At 46.0% G+C, this 22,779-nt stretch overlaps 1 protein-coding gene across 2 annotated transcripts in view; it reads right to left on the reverse strand.

The window, feature by feature from the left end:
- The window catches only part of SULF2 (sulfatase 2), a 121,028-nt gene that overhangs the window by 70,185 nt on the left and 28,064 nt on the right, over positions 1–22,779 (reverse strand). For both annotated transcript variants that reach the window (XM_006881618.1, XM_006881617.1), the window contains exon 2: positions 17,407–17,646. In XM_006881618.1, the coding sequence (XP_006881680.1) occupies positions 17,407–17,646 (240 nt within the window). The remainder of the gene's footprint in view (positions 1–17,406; positions 17,647–22,779) is intronic.

Below are 22,779 nucleotides of genomic sequence, written 5' to 3' on the forward strand. Positions count from 1 at the left end.
TATATATATATGTTATTATATTCTTGTGAAATATAAGGCTTTTGAATATATTCTCCCTAGCAGTAGCTTATATTTTCACTTTTTTGGTAAAGACTTTTGATAAAATGTGTAAATTCCCATTTTTTTTAATAGTTTTGCAGTTTATTAGGGAAGTTAATTGGCTATAGTTCAGGTTTATAACAGAATGCAATGCCTCAATCCAGACAGCTTCTCAAGTGTGGTCACAGGCCCTTTGCCCTTCAGCCTCACAGTTTAGGTCAGCATGAGGACGTTCTCTCAGTTCTGCCAGGTATGTGGTGTCTTCCCTCAGTCCTCTAGTAAGCTTGGGTTGAAGGTCTCTGCCTCTGGTGGTTGCAGTCCTTAGTCAAATTTATCTCAGGTCGGTCTCTGGTTCTCTACTGAGAAAATTCCCATTTATTTTTTTCTCAGCTGTTTATATTAGATCATCCATTTTTGAAAGCCAGGCCTGACAGAATTGACTTTGCTTGTTCTTTTAAGAATTTTATGGTTTTAGTTTGCACATTTTAGGTTCTTGGTGTGTCAGGGATGCATCCTGTTCCCATACCTTTTCAATGTGTACGCAGAACAGATCATTTGAGAAGTAGGGCTTTATGAGGAGGAGTGTGGCATCAAGATTAGAGGAAGACTCATTAACAACCTATGATATGCAGATGACACAACCTTACTTGCTGAAATGGAAGAAGACCTGAAGCACTTGCTGCAAAAGGTCAGTCAAGGACTGTATGGACTGAAGCTCAATATAAGAAGACAGAATCTCACCACTGGGCCAATTGGCAGCACCATAATAGATGGAGAAGAGACTGAGGTTGTTAGCAATTACAGCTTGCTCGGATCCACGATCAACACTCTTTTTCTTTTTTTTTTTTTACGATCAACACTCTTAACACCAGCAGTCAGGAAGTCAAAAGATGAAGTGCATTGGGAAAATCTGCTGTCATGGACCTCTGCAGAGTGCTGAAGAGCAACAATGTCAGTCTAGATACAAGGTGCACTTAATCCAGGCCATGGACTTCTCAATTATGTGTTATACTTCAGAGAACTGAACAATGACTACAGACGACAGAAGAAGAATAGAGGCCTTCTAGTTGTGGTGCTGGAGAAGAGTATTGAACAAACCACGGGCAGCCAAGAAAACAAATCGGTCTGTCTTGGAGAGGGTGAAACCAAGTTTCTCCTTGGAGGCTAGGATTCTGAAGCTCTGCCTCACTTACTTTGGGCAAAGGAGCGACTGGTCCTTGGAGAAGGACATCATGCTTGGAAGGGTGGGCAGACAGCGCAGGAGAGGAAGAACCTGGATGAAATGAATTGATGCAGTAATTGAGGTGATAGGGGTTGGTGTATCAGAATTAGTGAGACTGGCTCAGGACGGGGAAGAGTTCAGAGCTGCTGTACACAGGGTCGCAATACATCGCAGGCAACTCCATGGCACATAAGAGCAATAATGTACTATGGCAGGTTTAGAAGCAGGAGTGGCATCCACTTTCTAAATAGCATGCCTCTGGGAAGTCTATGAACTTTGATAAATGTCAATAGTTATAGAGGGGCTTCAGGTCTTTTGTTCACAGGGTCACATTGAGTCGTGCTGGACTCGAAGGCAATCAACAACAACAACAAAAACAACAATAGTCTGGATGAAAAACACTGAAAGAAGAGTGGAGTTTAGCTCAGGATTGAATGGAATCTACAGATCAACTTTAAGTAGGACTGACATCTTAACCATAACTGCCTTCCCATCCATGAACATGGAATTATTATTGTTGAGTGCCGTTGAGTCATAGGCGACTCACAGCGACCCTATGAACGAAAGTCCTCAACACTTGTGTGACTTTCATCCTTTCTCCAGGTTCATAGGGTTTCTGGAGGGAAGCTATTACGGAAGTGGATGCCACTCCTGCTTCCAATGAACATGGAATAGCTTTCTATTTATGGTCCACAGGGAGCTGTGTTGCTAATTCAGAAGTGTCACTTCCCTGGTGGTTTCAGCCCACCAGCTGCTTCTCAGGAGAAAGATGAGCAGTCTCCTCCCGTGAGAGGTGTGGCCTCTGAAAACCCACTGGCGGCTCAATGAGAAGTCAGAGTTAATCTCTTTCAGCGGCGTTTCATAGTTCATAATTCTCTATCTGGTCATGGGTAATATTCCTTCTTTTATTTCACTGATGTGTATCTTTTCTTTGTTAGTCTCCCTAGTTAAAGGTTTGTCAATTTTACAGAACCTATTTTTTTTTGTTTTATTGATGCTACTGGCTTTTCTCCTTTAGTTTCTGCTCTGATCTTTGATATTTCTTTTCTTCTGGTGGGTTAAGGGTTGGTTTGCTGTTCTCTTTCTAGTTCTTGGAGTTACTGAGTTAGCCTGTTAGCTGGAAATACTTTTTCCTTTATTTAAAGGTATGTGGGTATTTATTTTATCTTTCCCTCTGAGCACTGCCTTTATTACATCCGATACTTTTTGATAGGCTATATTTTCATTTTCACTTGATTCTAGGAGATTTGTGAGTCCTTCCTTGAAGAAGTTGTACATTGTCTGGTTTCCACATGCTTCTGTATTTTCCAGGTTTGTTTTTCTTTCTGTTGTTGATTTATAGCTTCACCCTGTCATGGTCAGAGGGAATACTTTATGTGATCTCCATCTTTTAAAAATTTATCAAGGCTTGCTTGGTGAGCTAAAACGTTCTCTATCTTGAAGGATGACCCATGAACACTGGAGCAGAATGCATATTGTGCTGTTTTTGATGATGTATTCTATACATGCCTGTTAAGTCTATTTGGTTACAGTGTCATTAAGCTTTTCTGTTTCCTTGTTCATCTTTTTTGCTAGATGTTCGACCAATATCATGAAAAGTGGTACATTGAAATTTCCCATTATGACTATCGTACAGCTATTTATCCCTTCAATTCTGTGTTTGTTTTATATATTTAAGTATTCTGGTGGTGGGTGCACATATGTATGCATGACTGTTAAGTCTCTGGATTAACTGACCCTTTGACCATTATATAACGTCCATCTTTCTCTCTTCCAACAGATGTTAAGTCTACCTCGCTTATAAGGTTGCCATGTTAACTCTCTTGTGGTGTTATTTCCTGTGATATTTCTTCCATACTTTCTGTCTTTGTTTTCGAAGATGCATTTTCTACAGCACACAGTTGCGTCACGTTTGGTTTGTTCCTGTTGTCTCCCTCGTACCCATTCCGCCACTCTCTGACTCTTGATTGCAGCACTTAGTCCATTTATAGCCTCTATAATTTCTGATCAGCAGTGACTTGCATTTGCCTTTTTGCTATTTGTTATTCGTGTGTCATAGTCCTTCCCTCTTGGTCTTTGTTCTTTAGTGTGGCTTGCTTTTGTTTTCTTGGCTTATTATAGAGAGTCTTTTTTTAAATTCTTCTCCTTTCCTTTTGTGTATTTTCAAAGTATTTTTTCTTAGTGGTTACCATGAATCTTCCATTTAACAGCTTGTATTTATAACATCCCAGGGTAATTTGGTACCGATTTAACTTCAGTAACATACAAGAAATTCTCTATTTATGTCATTCTGCTCTTTCTTTTGTTGTTTTTATCACTAATTATGTCTATCTATTTTCTGTACCCAGTAACATAATTTTGTTATTATCTTTTATATATTTGTTTTTGTTTTACAAGGACAAAAAAATTTAGACATTTCAAGCAGGAATATTTTATTACCTTTAGTTGTCCACAAATCTCTTACTCGTTTGATTTCTTCACGGCTGGTTCTATGCTTGTTGAGTGTAGTCCCAAGCAAAATGAAATTCTTGACAACATCAATATTTTTTCCATTTATCGTGATGGTTCATACTGGTTGAATTGTGAGGAATTTTATTCTTTTTATGAAGTGTAATCCACACTGAAGGGTATAGTCTTTGATCCTCTTCAGTAGATGCTTCAAGTCCTCTTCATTTTCAGCAAACAAGGCTGTGGCATCTGTATTTTACAGTTTTTTAATGGGTTTTCCTCCAGTTTTGAGGGTGAATTCTTAATATAGCCCAGCTTCTTGGATTATTTGATCAACACACAAATTGAATGAATATAGTGAAAAGATACAACCCTGATGCATGCAGTTTCTGACTTTAAGACCTGCAGTTTACCCCTGTTCTGTCTGCATTGTTGCCTGTAGGGACGTGAACATAATAAAGTGTTGTTCAATTCCTGTTCTTTCTTATGCCATCCATAATTTGTCAGGTTATATTAAACAAAACAATCTGCTCATAGGGATGGTTTAGCAGGATGCTTAGAAGCCACGAGAAATGCAATACAACATGGAGACCATGTAGGACTCTCGTGTGCAGAGAAGGATGTCAAAGGGCCCTGTCCCTTGCTGCTTGGTCGAAGCCAGTAGTGTTGACCAATCTTCATGGTCACCAGAAATGTTTATAACTTGTTCACCACTAGAGGGCAGTGTGCTCCCTAGAGAATTACCAGGCTAGAAAAAGTCTGCAAACTGGTGGCCTGTGGGCTGAATCCAGCCCACAGGTGTGTTTACTTTGGGCACACAGGTTTGTTTATTTTTTTAAATTTATTTGGGACTAAATAGAATTAATTGTGCAAAACACCTGGCAGAGAGTCTGGTCCATGGAGGATGCTCAGTAAGAAAAATTCACATTTTTAATGACTGTTGTTATTATACTATACTATTATAAATTATATGACTACTATTACTATTACTGTTGTTGTTGTTATTATTATTATTAAAACACCCCCAAGCGTTTGTGGGACCCTCCTAAAAGATTTTCCTTGAATTAGACTCTTGTCTACAACAACTTCTGCACTGATGGAAACATTTTATTCCTGTGCCACCCAATAAGGTGGCCACTAGACAGACCTATGTGGCCTCTGAGCACTTGAAATGTGGTTAATTCAACTAGGAGAGTGCCTTTTAAAATTGCTTTTAAGTAATTTACACTTAAATAGCCTCACCTCGGAGCCCAGACTGGATATCCGCTCTTGAAAATCATTCTTGCACACTTCTATTTTGGACCTTCGGCATTATTATTATTATTATTTTATTTTTTTAATAATGAATTTTCTATTTGTTGTTGCTGAGAACACCTATTGCAAAACATTCTCCCGTTCCAGAGTCTGCTACAATCTCCCAGGTGTGCAGCCATTCTCATCCCCACTCCATGTTGCTTCTCCACATTAACATAAATCCACTGCCCCCAAGCTTGCAAATCAGCGTCCTCAATTGGATCCGACGTTGTTGTTGTTATGTGCTGTTGAGTCGTTTGCAACTCATAGCGACCCTATGTACAACAGCCCTAAACCGTGCTCTATCCTGTGCCAATCTCATTGCCTCTGACACACCTATCCCGATTACCCCAGTCACTGAATCAATCCACCTCATAGAGGGTCTTCCTCTGCTGTGCTGTCCCTCTACTCTACCCAGCATGATGTCCCTCTCCAAAGACCTGTCTCTCCTTACAACATGTCCAAAGTATGTCAGATGAAGCCCCAGAATCCTTGCCTCCAAGGAGCAGCCTGGTTTAATTCTCTCTACGATGAATCTGTTTGTTTTCTTGGCAGTCCATGGTACATTCAATCCTCTTCTCCAGCACCACAGCTCAAAGGCATCAATTCTCCTTCTATCCTCCCTAGTCATTGTCCAACTCTCTGAAGCATAACAAGTGATTGCAAAAACCGTGGCCTGTATCAGGCAGACCTTAGTCTCCAGAGAGACACCGTAGAAAAGTTTAAGAGTCTAGTGCCCATAGCATGTTCTTTAATAGTTAAGTTAAACCATTGTTTGACATTAAGAAGATATCAGGGAATATTTTTTTGGTTGAAGGTTTAAAGAATGCCTCAGGTTGATGGTATCAGGCCAAATCCATTCTAATAGCCACTGAATCTGCGAATCCAGAAAGAAAACAAAGAATCCACACGTAGCTCGTTGGTTTGCCAGCATCACTGCTCTTCCCTTCAGACCACAACTCCCACGGTGAGTGGGCAGGGTGGCTGGTTTTCAAAGGGTGTCTGCTCTGTCTATAAAGGATCTCGGTGCCACAGGCCATAGGGAGCTGTACTGCTAACTCAAAGGCTTTCCCTCTCTGTGGTTCAAAACTACCAGCAGCTTCTTGGAAGGAAGATAGGCAATTTCCTCCCCTGCAATTAACAGCCTTGAAACACGCTGGAGGGTCAGCTATGAGTTGATTCCGATACCACAACAATGAGTCGTGATGAACTGTGTTGAGAAGGGCAGACAACACAGTGTATGTGTTACAACCACTCTGCAAAACCGTTTGATGCTTCCTCAAAAAGATGAACACAGAAATCCCATATGACCCAGGTATTCCATTGCTTGGAATAGAACCTGGGAAAATGAGAACTGAGGCACAAATGGAAATTCATACACCAATGTTCAGAGCAGTGTTATTCACCATTGTAAGAATACGGAAACAGACCAAATGTCCAACCACAATAGAATGGCTTGAGAAATTATGACACATTCACATGATGAAATACTACGCAGCATGTAGAAGCAATGATTTTGAAAATCACTACCTAACTTGGGAGGGACTGGAGGGAAGAGAATGATGCTAAGTGAACTAGCTCAGTCCCATAAGGACAAATACTGAATAAGACCATTATTGCAGAAATAGAATGATTACTAGTAAAACATGTATGAGGATCTACGTGGGGTGGGGGGGTAATGGGTGGAGCAGAGGGGTGAGGATGGGCAGGGGGAATAATGGGGTTGCCCAGTTGGATGAGTAGAGGCCGGGGTGTGTAAAGGAAATGGTAATGATGTATACAAACTTTGTAAGTAAATCAGTAAAAAATAAACATTTTATTAAAAAAAAAAAAAGATGGTGTGTGTGAACGGACTTAGCTAACTATCTGAGAGCAAGAAGATGCTCAAAAACATTGGCTGGAACAAACAGAATTTTGGCCTCATCAGTCACATCCATATTTTGCAAGGTTAAGACAGTGCTGACCACGTGCTTCCTGTCTTTCCAAGGGCCTACTTCCTCTTATGGCTCAGGCCCAGGCCACCCCTATCACACGACCAGTCACATGACCTCCGGGTAGAGTCAGACCAAAGACATTTGCACATGTAAGTGGCAACTTCACCCTACAGGCTGGAAAGTGAGGCCCGAGGGGCTGGACTCTTTAGCTCAAGGCCACAGGGAAGCGGCCTAATTCTCTGGACTCCTGCTTTAGTGTTTTATTTGCTTGGGAACTCGAAGGTGTTGGAAAAACTGTTAATGTCAAGTGCTATCTAGATGTGACCTCACATAACAGGGCAGAACTGCCCTATAGAATGTTCTAGGCTATTGATCTTGACAGAAGCTGATTGCCCAGTCTTTCTCTCACAGAGCCCCCACGTGGGTTCAAACTGTCAAGGTTTTGGTTAGCAGATGAGCACTTCACTGGTATACTAGTAGGTCTCCTTGGGGAGCAGGAAATGAGAAAACCAAACCACGGCCATCCAGTCAATGTGGACTCAGCATCCCTCTACCAGGTTCCTGGGACTGAATCCAAGGGAGGAGACCCCTAATTTTTCATCCAAGGGGCATCAGGAGGGTTCAAACCGCTGATAACTTCAGTTTGCAGTAAATGGAAATTCAAAGAAGTTCATCTTGAAAATGTGCACGGACATGATCGTGTGCCTTTTGAGGGTGCCTGGGCCCACCTGGGTTCAAGGAGGCGCCGCTCACCCCAGAGGCTGCCCAGGCCTTCTCGGTGGGAGAGGTGAAGTCCTCGGTGCCCATAGTTGGGAGGCTGAGCGTGGGGGCTTCAGGGGGCAGATGAAGCAGCTCTGCTGTCACATCACCAGGCCAGAGTGGAGGGGGACGGGGCAGCTGGACGAGGGAAGAAGGGGGCAGTGTGCATGTGTGCGTGCATGCGTGTGCCCTCGAGGGGAGGAAGGGCCTGCGGGGAGCGGGCCCAGGAGAAAAGCCAAGCAGAGAGAGAAGGCTGCTATTGTGAGGCAGGGACAGCTGCACCAGGGTCCGGAGCACGCGTCCCAGGAGTCATTCAGTCCCTCTCTCCTCTGTGTGTGTGTGCGGACCGGCCAAGAAGAAAGAAGAGGAAAGACTGTGGGGGCTGCTGTGGGGGCGCGGAGGAGGAACAAGGAGGGAGGAAATGGGGAGGGGGCCCTGGAGTAGCTTGTCCATTCATCTGGTCATCCCAGGGATACTTGGGGAGTGTCCACTGGGACCAGGTCCTGCTCCCGGCACGAGAGAGCCCAACAGATGTGTCTCTGCTCCCAAGGGGCTGATGTTATACGAGAGAAATGCTCAACAAGATAAAAAAACAAGTACAATCAGGGGTGCACAGAGCCGGAAGCACAGGGCAGGAACCAGGCCAGGGAGTCCAGGAGGGCGGCCCAAGAGGTAACCTCGCCTGCGGAGGGCGGACACAGGACAAGCCTACAAATACACCTTAGACGGCACCAAACATGCAGGAAGAAAATGAAAGCTGGGCAAGGGGATCAAAGGAGCTCTGAAAGCACAAAGATTAACTACTTGGCTACTAACTGGAAGGCTGCTGGTTCGAGGCCCCCCACCGGTCCCTGGCAGTGGCTCCATAAGAGAAGTATCTGGGAGCCCTGGTGGCCTAGTGGCAAGAAGCTGCATTGTAATCCCAGAGGTGAGCAGTTCAAATCCACCAGATGCTCTGCTGGAGAAGGAGGGGCAATCTCCTCCTGTATCTGTCAGGTCTGATATGATGGTACACACACACACACACACACACACACACACACACACACACACACACAAAATAGTAAAATAAAAATAAAATTCTGGGAAAAAAAGAGAAGCATATGGCCATCTGCACCCATAAAGATTATGACCCCTATGGGGACAGTCCTGTCTGTCCTCCAGGGTCATTGTGAGTTCAAACCCAATCACAGGCAAACAGCAATTACAATGGATAGAGAGGGGCAAGTCAAAGGCCCTTTCCGATGAATTAGCCAAGCACGGTTATTTAAAGGTTATGTGAGCAAAGATCAGAGGAAAGGTGGGGGGGTCTGAGTGAGGGCAATGACACAGGTCGTTTGGATGAGAAGAAGCTTCCAGAAAAGTGGAAGTACAACGCCCTGAGGTAGAACTGTGAGAGGGAGGAGGAGGAGGTCAAGAGGTGACAGGTCATAGGGCCCTGGAGGTGATTCGGGCCTCACTGTTGACTCTTGAGTGAGGTGGAAGCCAGGGGTGGAGAAACAGGATTTGATTTGGTTTCTGACAGGATCTGTCCGGCTGCTGTGTGGAGAAGGGAGAACAGGGGCTTGAGGGCAGAGCAGGGAGACGGGAGGGGAGGAAACCGGAATATTCTAGGTGAGGCACGACGGTGGTTTAGCGAGAGGTGCTGGCAGCAGCGGGTGGGGGTTCTGGATCTGTTTGGAAGGCTGGACTGCCAGGTCTGCTGATGAAGTGAGAGTGGAGTGCCGACGCAAGAAGTCCAGAATGACACCAAGGACTTGGCCCGAGCAACTGGAGGAGCGGGGTTGCCTAGGGCGCCTGGGGAAGTGGCATGGCCAGGAAGTTGGTTTGGACATGTCAGGCTAGAAATGCCTGAGACATCAGGGGTGGTGTCCAGGAGCCGCTGGATGCACATATGTGGTTCAGGGGAGGAGGCTGAAGGCAGATCAAAAGAAGATGGTCAGGACAGAGGCAGGTGTGAGGACCACGTTACAGAAACAACAGAGAAACAGACACTGGACACGCACCGGCTCTTGAGTCCTGTGGTTTGAAAACCATTTTTTGGGAAAAAAACCAGGTCGGTCTCTATCTCTCTCTCTCTCTCTCTCTCACACACACACACACACAAACATACACATTCACAGTCTTACACACATTCTGTCTTGTATATTCTTTTTCTCAGTCACACACAAATACACAGATACACTCTCATACACACATTTTCTCACACACCCTCACAAAGATACTCTCTCTCAAACACACACCCTCACACATTTTCTCTCTCTCTCTCACACACACACATATACACTCTCAAACACACACATTCTCTCACACACACTCATACCCTTACACACTCTCTCAAACACACACACTCATACACTCACACACATATACACACATTCTCACACACACACTTTCTCTCTCACACACACACATACACATACACACTCACATACACTCTCTAACACACACTCTCTCACACACACACACTCTGTTTTACACACATGCTGTCTTATGTATGTTTTTCCCAGTCACACACACACTCACACACTCACAGTCTTACACACATGCTGTCTTGCATCATGTTCTTTTTCTCTCAGTCTCTCTCACATTCACACGCACACACACACACTTCTTGTGTACAACTTCTCTCACACTCACTGTCACACATACACATTCTCTTACACACTCTTTCACACACACATTCTAGCTCACACCCTTTCCCACTCTCACACACTCTTTCACATACACACTCTTCTTTCACACACACTTCTTGTGTACAACTTCTCTCACACTCACTGTCACACATACACATTCTCTTACACACTCTTGCACACACATTCTACCTCACACACTTTCCCATTCTCACACACTCTCTTTACACAATCTCTCACATATACACTCTTCTTTCACACACACATTCTTACAATCGCACTCACACACGTTTCCTCACACAAGCTCTTCCTTTATCCCACACATTCACACTCTCTCACACATGTTCTTACACACATTGTCTTTCTCTCACACACATACACAATTTCTCTCTCTCTCTCTCACACACACACCTCTTCCGTCTCACATGTGACCAACGAATCTTCCATCAGGGACGTAAAGACGCCCAGCAGACATTTTTCCAGTCTACCGTGGAGGAGGGTCTCAGTTCTCCCCAGCACCCCCAGGTCCTGCTGAAGCCCAGAGGCCCTCCTGGTGAGGTTGGTCCCACTCACCCTGCCTGAGGTTGAGAGCCAAGCCCAGGTCCTCTGCTGACATGTCTCCCAGGTTTTTTTTTTTGAGGAGAGGAATAAATATAACTGGGTTGATCAGGGCCAAATCTGAAAACGTGCTCCAACTGGGAGCCCTGGCAAACTCTGGGCTCGTGATGAGGGGCAGGCTCCCCCTCAGCTCCCTCAGAGCATTCTAGAACACAATTAGGGGGAGGGGGCAGAAGGCTTACCACCAGTGCTCATATTCTTACAAAACTCTGCACCAGATGGCAGAAGCTGGGGAGGGGCAAGAGCGTCAGAACTGCTCGACTCAGATGGCAACACGGAATGAGAAAGACATTACCCTAATGAAGAGAAAACGGGCACTCTGGTCTCACTCACTGGAAAGGGCCAGAAAAAGGTTGGTTCCCCCCCCCCAAAAGCAATCTAGTGGAAATCTGTGATTGCTACTCCAGTAAGCTTTTCTCCCCTTTTATCTCCTGACAGCCTCTGATTTCCATTTGGGGATCCAGATGTTAGGGGACAAAACCTGCCACTCCAAGAACAAATGAGAGCGCTAAATCAACAGCCAGAGCCTAGCTGCTCACCACAGTGACTGGCGCAGGGGGTTGCATGTGACTCAAGCTGGACCAATCGGAAAGAATCTCACCACCTTGGCACTCCGGGAAAAGAATGAAATGAAAAGGCACAGAGCCCTTGAAGTGTCAGCTACCAACCAGAGCACATGAGCCGCAGGACGAAGTGGTGATATTTCAAACCGCTGGGTATCCACTTAGCCTAAAGTTTGCCCGCATTGTTTTTCAGTTTAGGGAGGCCACTGTTGATTGCAGTCAGATGCTGCGGAATCAACTGTGAACAGAGCCCTGCCCCACCCAGCTCCACAGCTTCATGTTCTCTGTCCTCCTGAAGTCACTGGATTCTTCTCTCTCCTGAGGGTCTACGTCCCTTTCACAGACTCTCTACCCTCCCGACATCCGGTCTCTTGCCCGTTGACAACACGCCGACAAAGGTTCCTCATCTTTGCCTCTATGGAGCGCTCTGATCGCATTTCCTCCGAGATAGACTTCTTTGTTCTTTTGCTAGTCCATGATGTGTTCAATACTCTTCACCATCAACTCAACATCACGAGAACAAGTATTATCATCATTGGATCAGAAGGCAATGTTGTGAGAGATGGAGAAAAGCCTGAAGTTGCCAAGGATTTCTTTTTATCTGGACCCACAATCTCACGGAGGTGGCAGTCAAAATATCAAAAGGCATCACACTGGGGACATCTGCTGTTTAAAGAGGAGAACATTCAGGATCTTATCAAAACCAGGTGGATTTGGGGTTTCCATTGCTTACATCTGAAGGCAAGATACTGGTTAACAACAAAACATAACTCATTGCCACTGAGTTGGAACCAACTTAATGGCCAGCCTTCCATTGGGTTTTCCAAGCCTCTAAATCCCACAGGGGGGGTTAGCATTTCAACTGACCACTCCACAAGAGCATCACATATAAGACCAAGCAGAAACGATGGGCTCACTCTCTCCTGACAGGACCCTTGGCTCAAGCAGAACTCTGCTATCACCTCTCAGAAGATGGGCGTATGGAGCCAGAGTTATTGTTATTGATTGCAGCCGAGTCAAGCATGACTCATAGCGGCCCTATGAACAGAAAGGCCTGAAGCCTTTCTATAACTATTGTCATTTATCAAAGTTCATAGAATTTCCAGAGGCATGTTGTTTAGGAAGTGGATGCCACTCCTGCTTCCAAACCTGTCTTAAACTGGGAGCTCCACCAAACGCTGTCCATCATGGGCAGCCGTTATGACATTTGACATCCCAATGGCACAAGGTTCAGCATCACAGCAACCGCAGGTTACCTCAGTACAGCATATTGACAGAAGAGTGCTGCATCACTTAGAAGAATGTTCCTCTAAAATATAGTAACTAACAACCTACTTTTAAATAGAAAGGCCCTCCCCAAGGCCTTGTTAACTCTAAACATGAGGCTTAAATAAAAAAACAACAACAAAACAAACCACCAATTTAGTATGTTTTTGTTGGTATGTGCCGTTAAGTTGCCTGCAATGTATAGCGATTCTATGTACAGCAGCTCTGAATCCTTCCCTGTCCTGAGCCAGTCTCACTGATTCCAACACACCAACCCCATTACCCCCATTACTGTATCAGTCTGTCTCTTCTTCCTCTCCTGCACTGTCTCTCCACCCTTCCGAGCATGACGCCCTTCTCCAAGGACCAGTCTCTCCTGGCCACATGCCCCAAGTATGTGAGACGGAGCTTAAAAATCCTAGTCTCCAAGGAGCCAGAGTAGAACTACTGAACAGGAGACACACATTTTCAGCTTTGCCAGAAATTGCTAGACTGCTTTTCAAAATGAAGATGCCATTTGGCTTCCCTGTGGCGGATGTATGTGGCTTTCTGTTTCCTCACACCCTTGCTAAGATTTGGTGCAATGGGAATCTCTTAATATTTGCTGTGGTAATGGATGTGATGTAGTAACACACGGTTGGCCCGCTTTACCTTTCATTCATTACCAGAGAGTTGAAGCACTCTGTGCCAAGTTTAGATTGGTGTGCACAACTTATTTTCACCATCTGAGGTGATACATTGGGACATCCCTCACATCACTGGCTCGAGGTGGGCTCTGTGATGCCATGAAAATCAATATCGCCACCATCATCATCACTAGTATTTATTCACCATGTGCCAAACCCGGCTCTAACATATTTAATACTCACAAAATCCTGGGAGCTAACTAATACTGTTGTTAAGTGCTGTCAAGTTGTAGACAACTCATAGCGACCCTATGAATGAAAGACCTGAGCACTGTTAACAAGAGTTTCCGGAGGCAGGTCATTTTGGAAGTGGATGCCACTTCTGTTTCCAAGCTTGTTTTAATCAGGGAGCTCCACCAAACACTGTCCACCACGGGTAACCGTTATCGGATTTGGCACATCAGTGTCACAGTGTTTAGCATCACAGCAACCACGAGTTACCTCTGTTCAGCAATGCACAGACCAGGGTTATACCACTTAGAAGAATGTTTGAGAAAAAAGAATTTAAACCAGGCCTGTGGGCCACAGATTAAAATCACCCACCTTGGGTTTTCCAGGTAATATAACCAAGAAATGGAAATGGAATAACTTCTTGGCTTACTCAGCTAGTCAGTGGGGCAGCCTGGATTCAAACTCACAGAGTCCATGCGTTCAAGAACTATGCAAAGAGCTGGGAGGCGTCTGTTTCTGGAAATGTGATAAAACTTTGACTAAGAGTAGATGACGTAACATTGAGCAGGGTGTCATGCTCTTATACCCAAGGTCACTATGAGTTGGCATTGACTCAATGGCCCCTTGTTCCAATGAGCAAGCAGGGTCCGGGTGGTGGACGGCTAACTGCTGAAGAGAGCTAATGGATGACTGAGCATTTTATAAAAACTGAGGATGCAATTTAAACTCTCCAGGGTATTCCGATGTGAGATCCAAGTTTGCGAAGCAATAAGAAGTCAAAACACAGACATAGTTACCAACAATTTCTCTCTTTTCTGCTCAAACTTAGCCTCTCCCATTTCATCCTCTGTCGATCTCTACAGCAAACACGGGGTAAACACAAAGCAAAGAAGATTGCAAAATGATATTGCAAAGCCTATAACGGATACAGGGTTTTGAGAAGTTAATTAAAGTGATGCCGGAGGATCGCTGGAATCACATGCAAATCCACTGACAAATAATAATGAGATAATTGAAGAGGTCATTGGGCTGGATGAGGGCGCGATAGGCTTTTCAAAGAGCAAGAGTCAGTGTCTAAAAATTAAGAGCAGCTCTTGGAAAGACAGACCAAATTCTCAGATACTTTTATAAAAATGACCTCTGATTTTGCTGTGAAAACAGGAAGTCCTCGACTTATGACACATTTCAGCGACCTTCCACTGTATTTGTGACTATACTTAAGATTGTTCTTATTTTTAATAACACATACGCTATACAGTCTGCAACGAGTCATTTCCTTGTATTACCACTCCGAGATGTTGAAATGAGGAGAGCTGATGAAAACACATTTAGAGTCTGAGTTGCGAAGGGAGAAGTCGGTTGGCTAGAATCCACTAGCCAGCCACTCCTTAAAAGAAAGATGGGGAGTGCCTTCTCCTGAAAAGACTTAGAGCCTCAGAAACACAACGGCTCAGGGGTGACTGGACAGCGGCGGGTTTGGTTTCATTTTGGCATCATTCCATCAGCATCAAGAGCTGACCTTTCAGGAAAAGGACTAAGTGATGTTGTCTGTGGCCACACACAGGAATGTTAGCTCATCTAACCAAGTACACTTACAAAAAGGGAATTCTGTCAACATATTTTAAAAATCAGGAGATTTCGATTAAAAACACAGATTTAGCAATCTTTTAAGATTGGCAGGCTGGGCATGCATGGCTATGATTATCAGGTGCTGAGTAGCAGATGTGCCCTCTAAAATGCCACTGGTCAGCTTCAGGCCTCACCTGGCCTGCTTCGTCCAGCTACATCTGGGTCCCTGCAAACATCTGGGGCAGAGGCTCAAGGTAACCTGTGACATCCCAGGCTTTCTGCAGGAGCTTCTACCCTGCACCTTCCCTACACACCAGCAGGGTTGTTCCACACCACAGGATGTGCGACCAGCTGCCCTGGGTGCACAATGGAGGCTTTCCTGGTTCTGCCTGTGGGACCCACTTTCCAGGCGATTCTGGGATGCGATGAGGCTTCAAGATGCAATGTCACCTGCCTGCTCCCTGCCCTGGTGTGCCCTCACCCGCCCACACTGTGTCAGAGAGGAAGCTGTTTGGCCTCAAGGTGAACCAGAGGGTGAACCTTCACCGTGCCACCGCCACCCAGAGTCCCTTGTCCCATAGCTGCAACTTCCTGGGCTTGCGACATTTGATTTCACAACCGCCTCACCCAAGCTGGGGAGTATTTATTTATTTTTAATTAAAGCAAAGGAAATTAATTGAGTTTGAAGCCTTTTGCGACCACACCTGAGGTAAGTGACTGAGCTGTAACTGCTCCTCTGCCCCAGGCAGCCAGGCTGGCAGGTGAGTCTCCAGAAGTCCCCAGAGGAGCAGCTGGAAGAGAAACAGACGGAGGCCTGGCCCGCTCTCCACCCGGACGCAACACTGGGGCCTTGGCTGCAGGAGACGCAGAAGCACACACCATCAGTCATCATTCCATGCCGGTCACCACCACTCAGAATGCGTCTGCCGGGTCCCCGCGCTTCCTAATCTCCACAGCAATTGTAATCCCCCCATCTCACTGTGTATGTAACTTCTTCCACACTGAATGTGAGGGGTCAGTCGAGCAGAACCTAGAGAGGCCTGGTCACCTGCTTATGAAAACTCATCTGCCGAGGACCTGACGGAGCACAGCCATGGCCGGTCTCTTTGAAGTGAAGCAAGTGGGCTTTTTGTTATTTTTGGTTACAGACAAGGCAGAAAGGCCGGGAGATGGAAGGAAATCAGTTTAGGAGAACCCAGTACATCATGGTCTGACTCTCGACTGATGGTGAGGATGGTACACACGGGTGATGCTTTGTTCCCCGGCGCTTGGCGTGAGCATGATGGGGGGCTGTCTGTTCCAGGGGTCAGGGATTGGCAGCAAGTGCCATTGCCGACAACTGCAAATGATTTTTGGTTCCCCTCAAATGCTCTTAAATTGAAAGAGATTTACCACCGATCAGAAGCACCATGATAGATGGAGAAGAGACCGAGATTGCTAATCATTTCAAGGTTGCTCGGTTCCACCACCCACACTGTCGGCACTAGTAGTCAGGAAATCAAAAGACAAACTGCATTAGGGAAATATGCTGTCAGGGGCCACTCCAGAATGCTAAGAGCAACGACGTCAGTCTAGAGACTAAGGTGTGTCTGAATCAGGGCATGGTTTTCACAATTACTTGCTATGCACCAGAGAGCTGGAAAATGACTAAGAATGACAGAAGAAGAATCGATACCTTTGAGTTGTGGTACTGGAGAAGAGTGTTGAACATACCATGGGCTTCCAGGAGAAAAAAGTGGGTCTGTCTTGGAGAGGGTGAAACCAAGCTGCTCCTTGGAGGATCTTTTTGAATTTTGAATTCAGGATTTTGAATCTCTGTCTCATTTACTTTGGGCATATTTCCAGGAGGGACCAGGCCTTGGAGAAGGACATGATACTTGGAAGGGTGGAGGGACAGCACACGAGAGGAAGACCCAGGATGAGATGGGTTGACACCATAACTGGGGTAATGAGGGTGAATGTGTAAGAGACAGTGAGACTGGCTCAGATCAGGGCTGGGTTAAGAGCTCTTATACATAGGTCTATGGGTTGTAGAGAACTCAATGGCACATAACAACAACTTTAAAATGGAAAGAGATTTACCACTTCACATCATCTTACATGGCCTGGAGCACACCTAGAGGAGATGCTGATCTTAGGTGAGGACACAGCTGTTGCCTCCCAGAGGTCCCCGTCCCCTGCCAGTCCCAGCAGGCGGCCCCTCACCTGTCCGGTAGCCTGTGCTGTTGAGGTACACTGCGAAGGTGCGGCTCTCATGCTGGGCCTGCCAGGAGGGCGAGGAGCAGTTCTCGTTGTTGGTGTAGGTGTTGTGGTTGTGGACGTACTTGCCCGTGAGGATGGAGGAGCGTGAGGGGCAGCACATGGGCGTGGTGACGAAGGCGTTGATGAAGTGGGCCCCGCCCTGCTCCATGATGCGCCGGGTCTTGTTCATCACCTGCATGGAACCTGCAAGGGCAAGGGCAAGGTCAGATGCATGGTGGACCTGGCTGTGTGGTGCCCCAGGAGGGCACGAACACAACTGGGGGACTGGCCTGCTGAGTGGCTCTCAATAAGATGTCTAATACTCTCATCTTGAGAGAGTGTCCCTTACCCTATCTCTGGAGGGTGTCCTCACACGGCTATTCCTAGAGGGCACCCTTGTATTTCATACCCTGTTCTTAGAGGGTATCCCCAGGACCCCATGCCTGTAGGATGTCCCCATACTCATATTCCTGGGGGGCACCCTTTACCCTGTATTTCACACCTCTAAGGAGAGACCGATCCTTGGAGAAGGACATCATGCTTGGGAGGGTGGAGGGACAGCGCAGGAGGGGAAGGCCCTCTATGTGGTAGATTCAGTGATGGGATAATCGGGATGGGTGTACCGGAGACACTGCCAATTTGCACAGCATAGAGCAGAGTTTAGGGCTGGTGACTCATATGGTTGCTATGAGTCGCAAGAGACTTGACAACACATAACAACAACCTTATAGGGTGTCCCATGCTCTCATCTCTGGAGGATCTCCTCAGATTCCCATTTCTGGAAGACATTCTGTACCCTGTGTTTCATACTCCTGTTCCTAGAGGGTGGCCCCATGACCCCACCCCATGGGGTGTCCCATGCTCCTATCCCTGGAGAATGACCCCCCCCCAAGTCTTGGAGAATGTCCTGTATCCTCAACCTTGGACCCCTATTTGTGGGTGTTGCTCCCCATACTCTTATCCCAAGAAGGTGTCCTCCATATTCCTCATTCATGGGAGGTGCCCCCATACTCTCATTCCTGGAGGAGGCTCTCTTTGGGAATTAAGAGCAGATGGGGGTCTCTACTGGTGTTTGTGGGCTGGAGCCAGAGATGACAGCTGTCCTGCCGAGAGCACAGAATGGTCTCGAACAATGAGGAAGTATCCTGGGTCCCGAGTCTCACTGGCCATCCATGGGCTGGGGGGGTGGGGGGGAGTGTTAGGTAAAAACCTGTTGACAAGTTATCTGAGCCTAGAATCTAATTCTGTTCTTATATAGAGACAGAGCGTCTTTCTTTTTTAAAAAAATTTTTTTCCAGGGTATTAATATACATGGTTTCTTTTTGGAAAGCAACCACCATGTAAATTGAGGGTAGATTATATGTTGTTTTGTTTGGAACTTTCCCAAGAATTGTGCGCGCTTATTGAAATCTGGTCACGCCAACCTCCTGGCCAAGTCTGTCCCTGAATACTTCTCAGCTGAGATTCTCGTCAGTCATGGATGCTCTGTGCCACCCTTCACGCATGGAACACGCTGCCCACCCCACCCATGGCCACCTGCCCGCCCATCCGCACCTCAGGTGGTGAGGCTTCTGGGACAGCTCTGCCTTCTGACTCCCCTGCACTCTGATCACATATGAGGAATTGAACCATCAACCACCAAGTACTAGGGTTTTGTTTGAGCCCAATTTTGCTTCTCACGGAGGGAAGAAAGAGACTAACACACGTGGGGCCCTACTGTGTGCTGGGCACCTTCAGGACCACTGGGCTTGGCCGCTTGCCCTCTAGAGCAAGGACTGAGTGTCTCTGCAGGGCTGAGTCCTGGGCATCCAACAAGGTGCAATGAGACAGGGCATAATTGTGCCACCTGGTTGGTTCTCAAACAGGACAGGCTCAACTTGGAGATGTGGTTCCAGGCTCCCGCAAAACAAAGAGTGCAATAAATGGAACCACAAGAATTCTACTTATGTTTCCAAGTATAAATACTCTGTTTCTATTACCCTGTATATTAAAGTGTCTTGGTGGCACAGTAGGTTAAGACTGTAAGTGGAAAAGCTGGCGGTTCGAATCCATCAGCTTGTTCCTTGAGAGAAAGATAAGCCATTCTTCTCCCATTATGATTTAATCTTAGAAACCTGATGGAGGGTCTTCATTGGTTAATTCGTTGGCAATGGGCTCGGCCTGTTTTGCTGTGCTTTTGAGTGTGAAGCTGTGTGTAATGTATTGGCTGCTAACCAAAAGGTTGGTAGTTCAAATCTGCCTTAGGAGATTGCTTCTTGGGAGAAACATGGACAGTTTCTCTTCTTTACAGCCTTGGACACTCTGTGGAGGGTCCTTATGAGCTGGAACCAGGGGTTGTTGGGTCAGTAACTAACAGGCCTGTCCTGGAGAGGGTAAAACCCAGCTGCTCCTTGGAGGCAAAGATTTTTTTTTTGGGGGGATATATTTTTTACTTATTAATTTTAATGAAAGTTTACAGAGACTTAGGATTTCCAGTCATTCACTGTTGTATTTTTCTCCCTGCCCACCCTCTCTCCCTGCCAAATCACTCTTCACCTTGAAAATAAAAAGAAAAACTCTTTCATTGTTATGGAATCCCTCCCCCCAAGTTCACTCCACTATGCAGACTTCACCCTGGACTCCTGTCATGACAAGAATACCCACGTTTCAAAGAGAGGTAAGGATTTTGAGACTCCATCTCACATACTTTGGGTACATGGCCAGGAGGGACTAGCCTTTGGGGAAGGACATCATGCTTGGAAAGGTGGAGGGACAGCGCAGGAAAGGCAGACCCTGGATAAGATGGATTGACACAATAACTGGGGAAATTAAGGTTAGGTGTTTCAGAGACAGTGAGACTGGCTCAGGACAAAACAGATTCAGAGCTATTATGCACAGGGTTGCTATGAGTCGTAGTCGACTCGATGGCACCTAACAACAACAACAACAACGAGAAAACTTTTGAAGTAGTCTGAGGATGACCAGAATGTGACACAGCCTCGAAGTGGACACAGCTTTTGGAATAATATCACCAACAGACTGACTTCATGTGGGGTTGACAAAGATCTTCAATATGCAAAAACGGAGTATCTAGTGACATGTAATAAAAAGAGATGCGATGAAATCAGCTATGCCTGTACATTTACCCTAAATAACTTCATGGAAATCTCTTCTCACTTCCTTCTATTACCATCTTATTTTGTCTTCCCCCTCTCCTTGCAGTTTTTAAAGGCGGTGATGGGTTTGATAGTGACTTCCATCCTCTCAAAAAAAGAGTCCATATCCTAATCCCTGGAATCCCGAGAGAGACCCCAGTGAAGAGTGGGATCTTTGGGAGCTCTGGTGGCCTAGTGGCAAGAAGCTGAACTGCAATCCCAGAGATAGGTGGTTTGAATCCACCAGATGCTCTGCTGGAGAAGGAGGGACAATCTCCTCCTGTACCAGTCAGATCCGATTTGATGGCACACACAGAGAAAAGAATAAAATACTTTTTTTTTTAAGTGGGATCTTTGCAGATGTGATCTCTCCAGCTGAGATCATGGTGGTTGTTGGTGCTGAGAGTGAGTTGGACCCAGAGACCCTGCGAGCCCCAGATGGGAACCCTGCCCCGTGCCATCCTCAACATCTCTGATACGCTCAAGTCCACTGTTAGCAGTCACTGCGTCATTCCATCTTGTTGAGGGTCTTCCTCTCACCTTCCGCCTTACCCCAGCACGATGTCTTTTCAGGAAAACCCAAAATCCAATGACACGTCTCAGAAGGGACAGACGACAAGGCGGCATAATGAAGGTTTCAAGAATTCACCTCATTGCTGTCCAGTTGGAAGGATGCGTAGCTGACCTCTGCAGGTGTTCAGAGGCCTCGAATCACACCAGAGGTGACTGTCCACCTTTCTCTCTCAAAGTCATTGTTGGATTTGAACCGCCTGCTTTTGGATTGAAAGTGCAACTCTTTACCCACTAGGCCACCAGAACTCCCTAGTGAAGGATTAGGCTGTGTGAAGGAGAGGCTGGAACAGGCGGTTATAAAGCACGGAATCCTGGGAGCCCCCCGAAGCTCCAAGAACAAGGCAAGACTAGTCCGGGAAGCCCCAGGAGGGGGTGCCTGGTCCTGCAGACACCTTGACTTTTTTTTTTTATGGTATTTTCATATAGATTTTAATATTTATAATATTCTTCAATATATTTGTTTGACTCTTAATCACATTTATAAGGTAAATATTGTTGTCTAATTTTTTAAAGGTTTTTTTGGCTTAGTTATTTTTACAATTTTTTTAATTATGAATTTTAATGAACATTTACAGAGATGTTGGATTTCTATTCATTCATTGTTGCACTTTTCTGACACCTTGACTTTTATAGCCTCCTGGCTTTCAGAACTGCAAGAGAAATTTTCCATTGTTTGAAACCATGAAGTCTGTGGTCATTAGTTAGGGCAGGCCTGGGAGGCTAATCTGCAGTTCATCGAGTATTTGAGGTTCCTGCTGGAGACTCCTTGATACCAATCACCTAACAACCCCCTTGAGACTTGGCAACAACTCCTCAGACACCAGGCTCTGTCCCCAGAGCAAAGAAGGGGAGGTTCATGTGGCTGTTTGATCCCCTCCTTCTGTCAAATAGAGAAGGAAGCAGAGCTATAGCGTCCCTGAGGCAAAGAGATCTTATCTGTTCTCTGCTTCAAATGTTCCAGAAGCTTCCTATCACACTCACAATAAAACCCAAGCTCCTTCCTGTGGCCCGAGACACCCTTCAGGATTGGGACCTCCCCCCACGCCCTTCTGACCTCCTTTCTTCCCCCAACCCTGGTATTTTATAATACACTGGGCTGTTAATTGTGAAGTAAGTGGTTCGAATCCATCAGCCATCCTGAGGGAGGATGATGGGAAGTCTCCAGTAACTATGTACAGTCCTGGACACCTGAAGATGGATTGCTGTAAACTGGAACAGGTTGTGGGGTTTTTTTGTTGTTGGACTGGGTTACTCTTGGCCTCCTCAGTCTTTCTGGAAAATGCAGAGCTTGTTCCTGCCTCAGGGTCTTCGCACATGCTGCTCCCTCTGCCTGGGACACTTCCCCAGACCTCACTTAGACATATTCAGATACTGTCTCACAAGTTCTCTCCTTGAGGTGGCCTCGATTACTATTCCCTGTCATACCAACATCTATGGGTTTCCCTCCTCAGCATTTGTCTCCTCCTGAAATGGTTGTGGCATGGCCCATCAAGGGCTAACTGAAAGTCTGGTGGTGAGAATCTGCTTGAGGAATCTCAGTTCCTCAAGGGAAAGATGAAGAGTGTTTGCTCCCATTAAGATTTACAGCCTGGGAAAGGCCATGGGGCAGTTCTGCCCTTCAGGTCTAACA

Source organism: Elephantulus edwardii, unplaced genomic scaffold (genome assembly GCF_000299155.1).
Source record: "Elephantulus edwardii isolate Elephantulus edwardi_28Jun2011 unplaced genomic scaffold, EleEdw1.0 scaffold00015, whole genome shotgun sequence".
Lineage (NCBI taxonomy): Eukaryota > Metazoa > Chordata > Mammalia > Macroscelidea > Macroscelididae > Elephantulus > Elephantulus edwardii.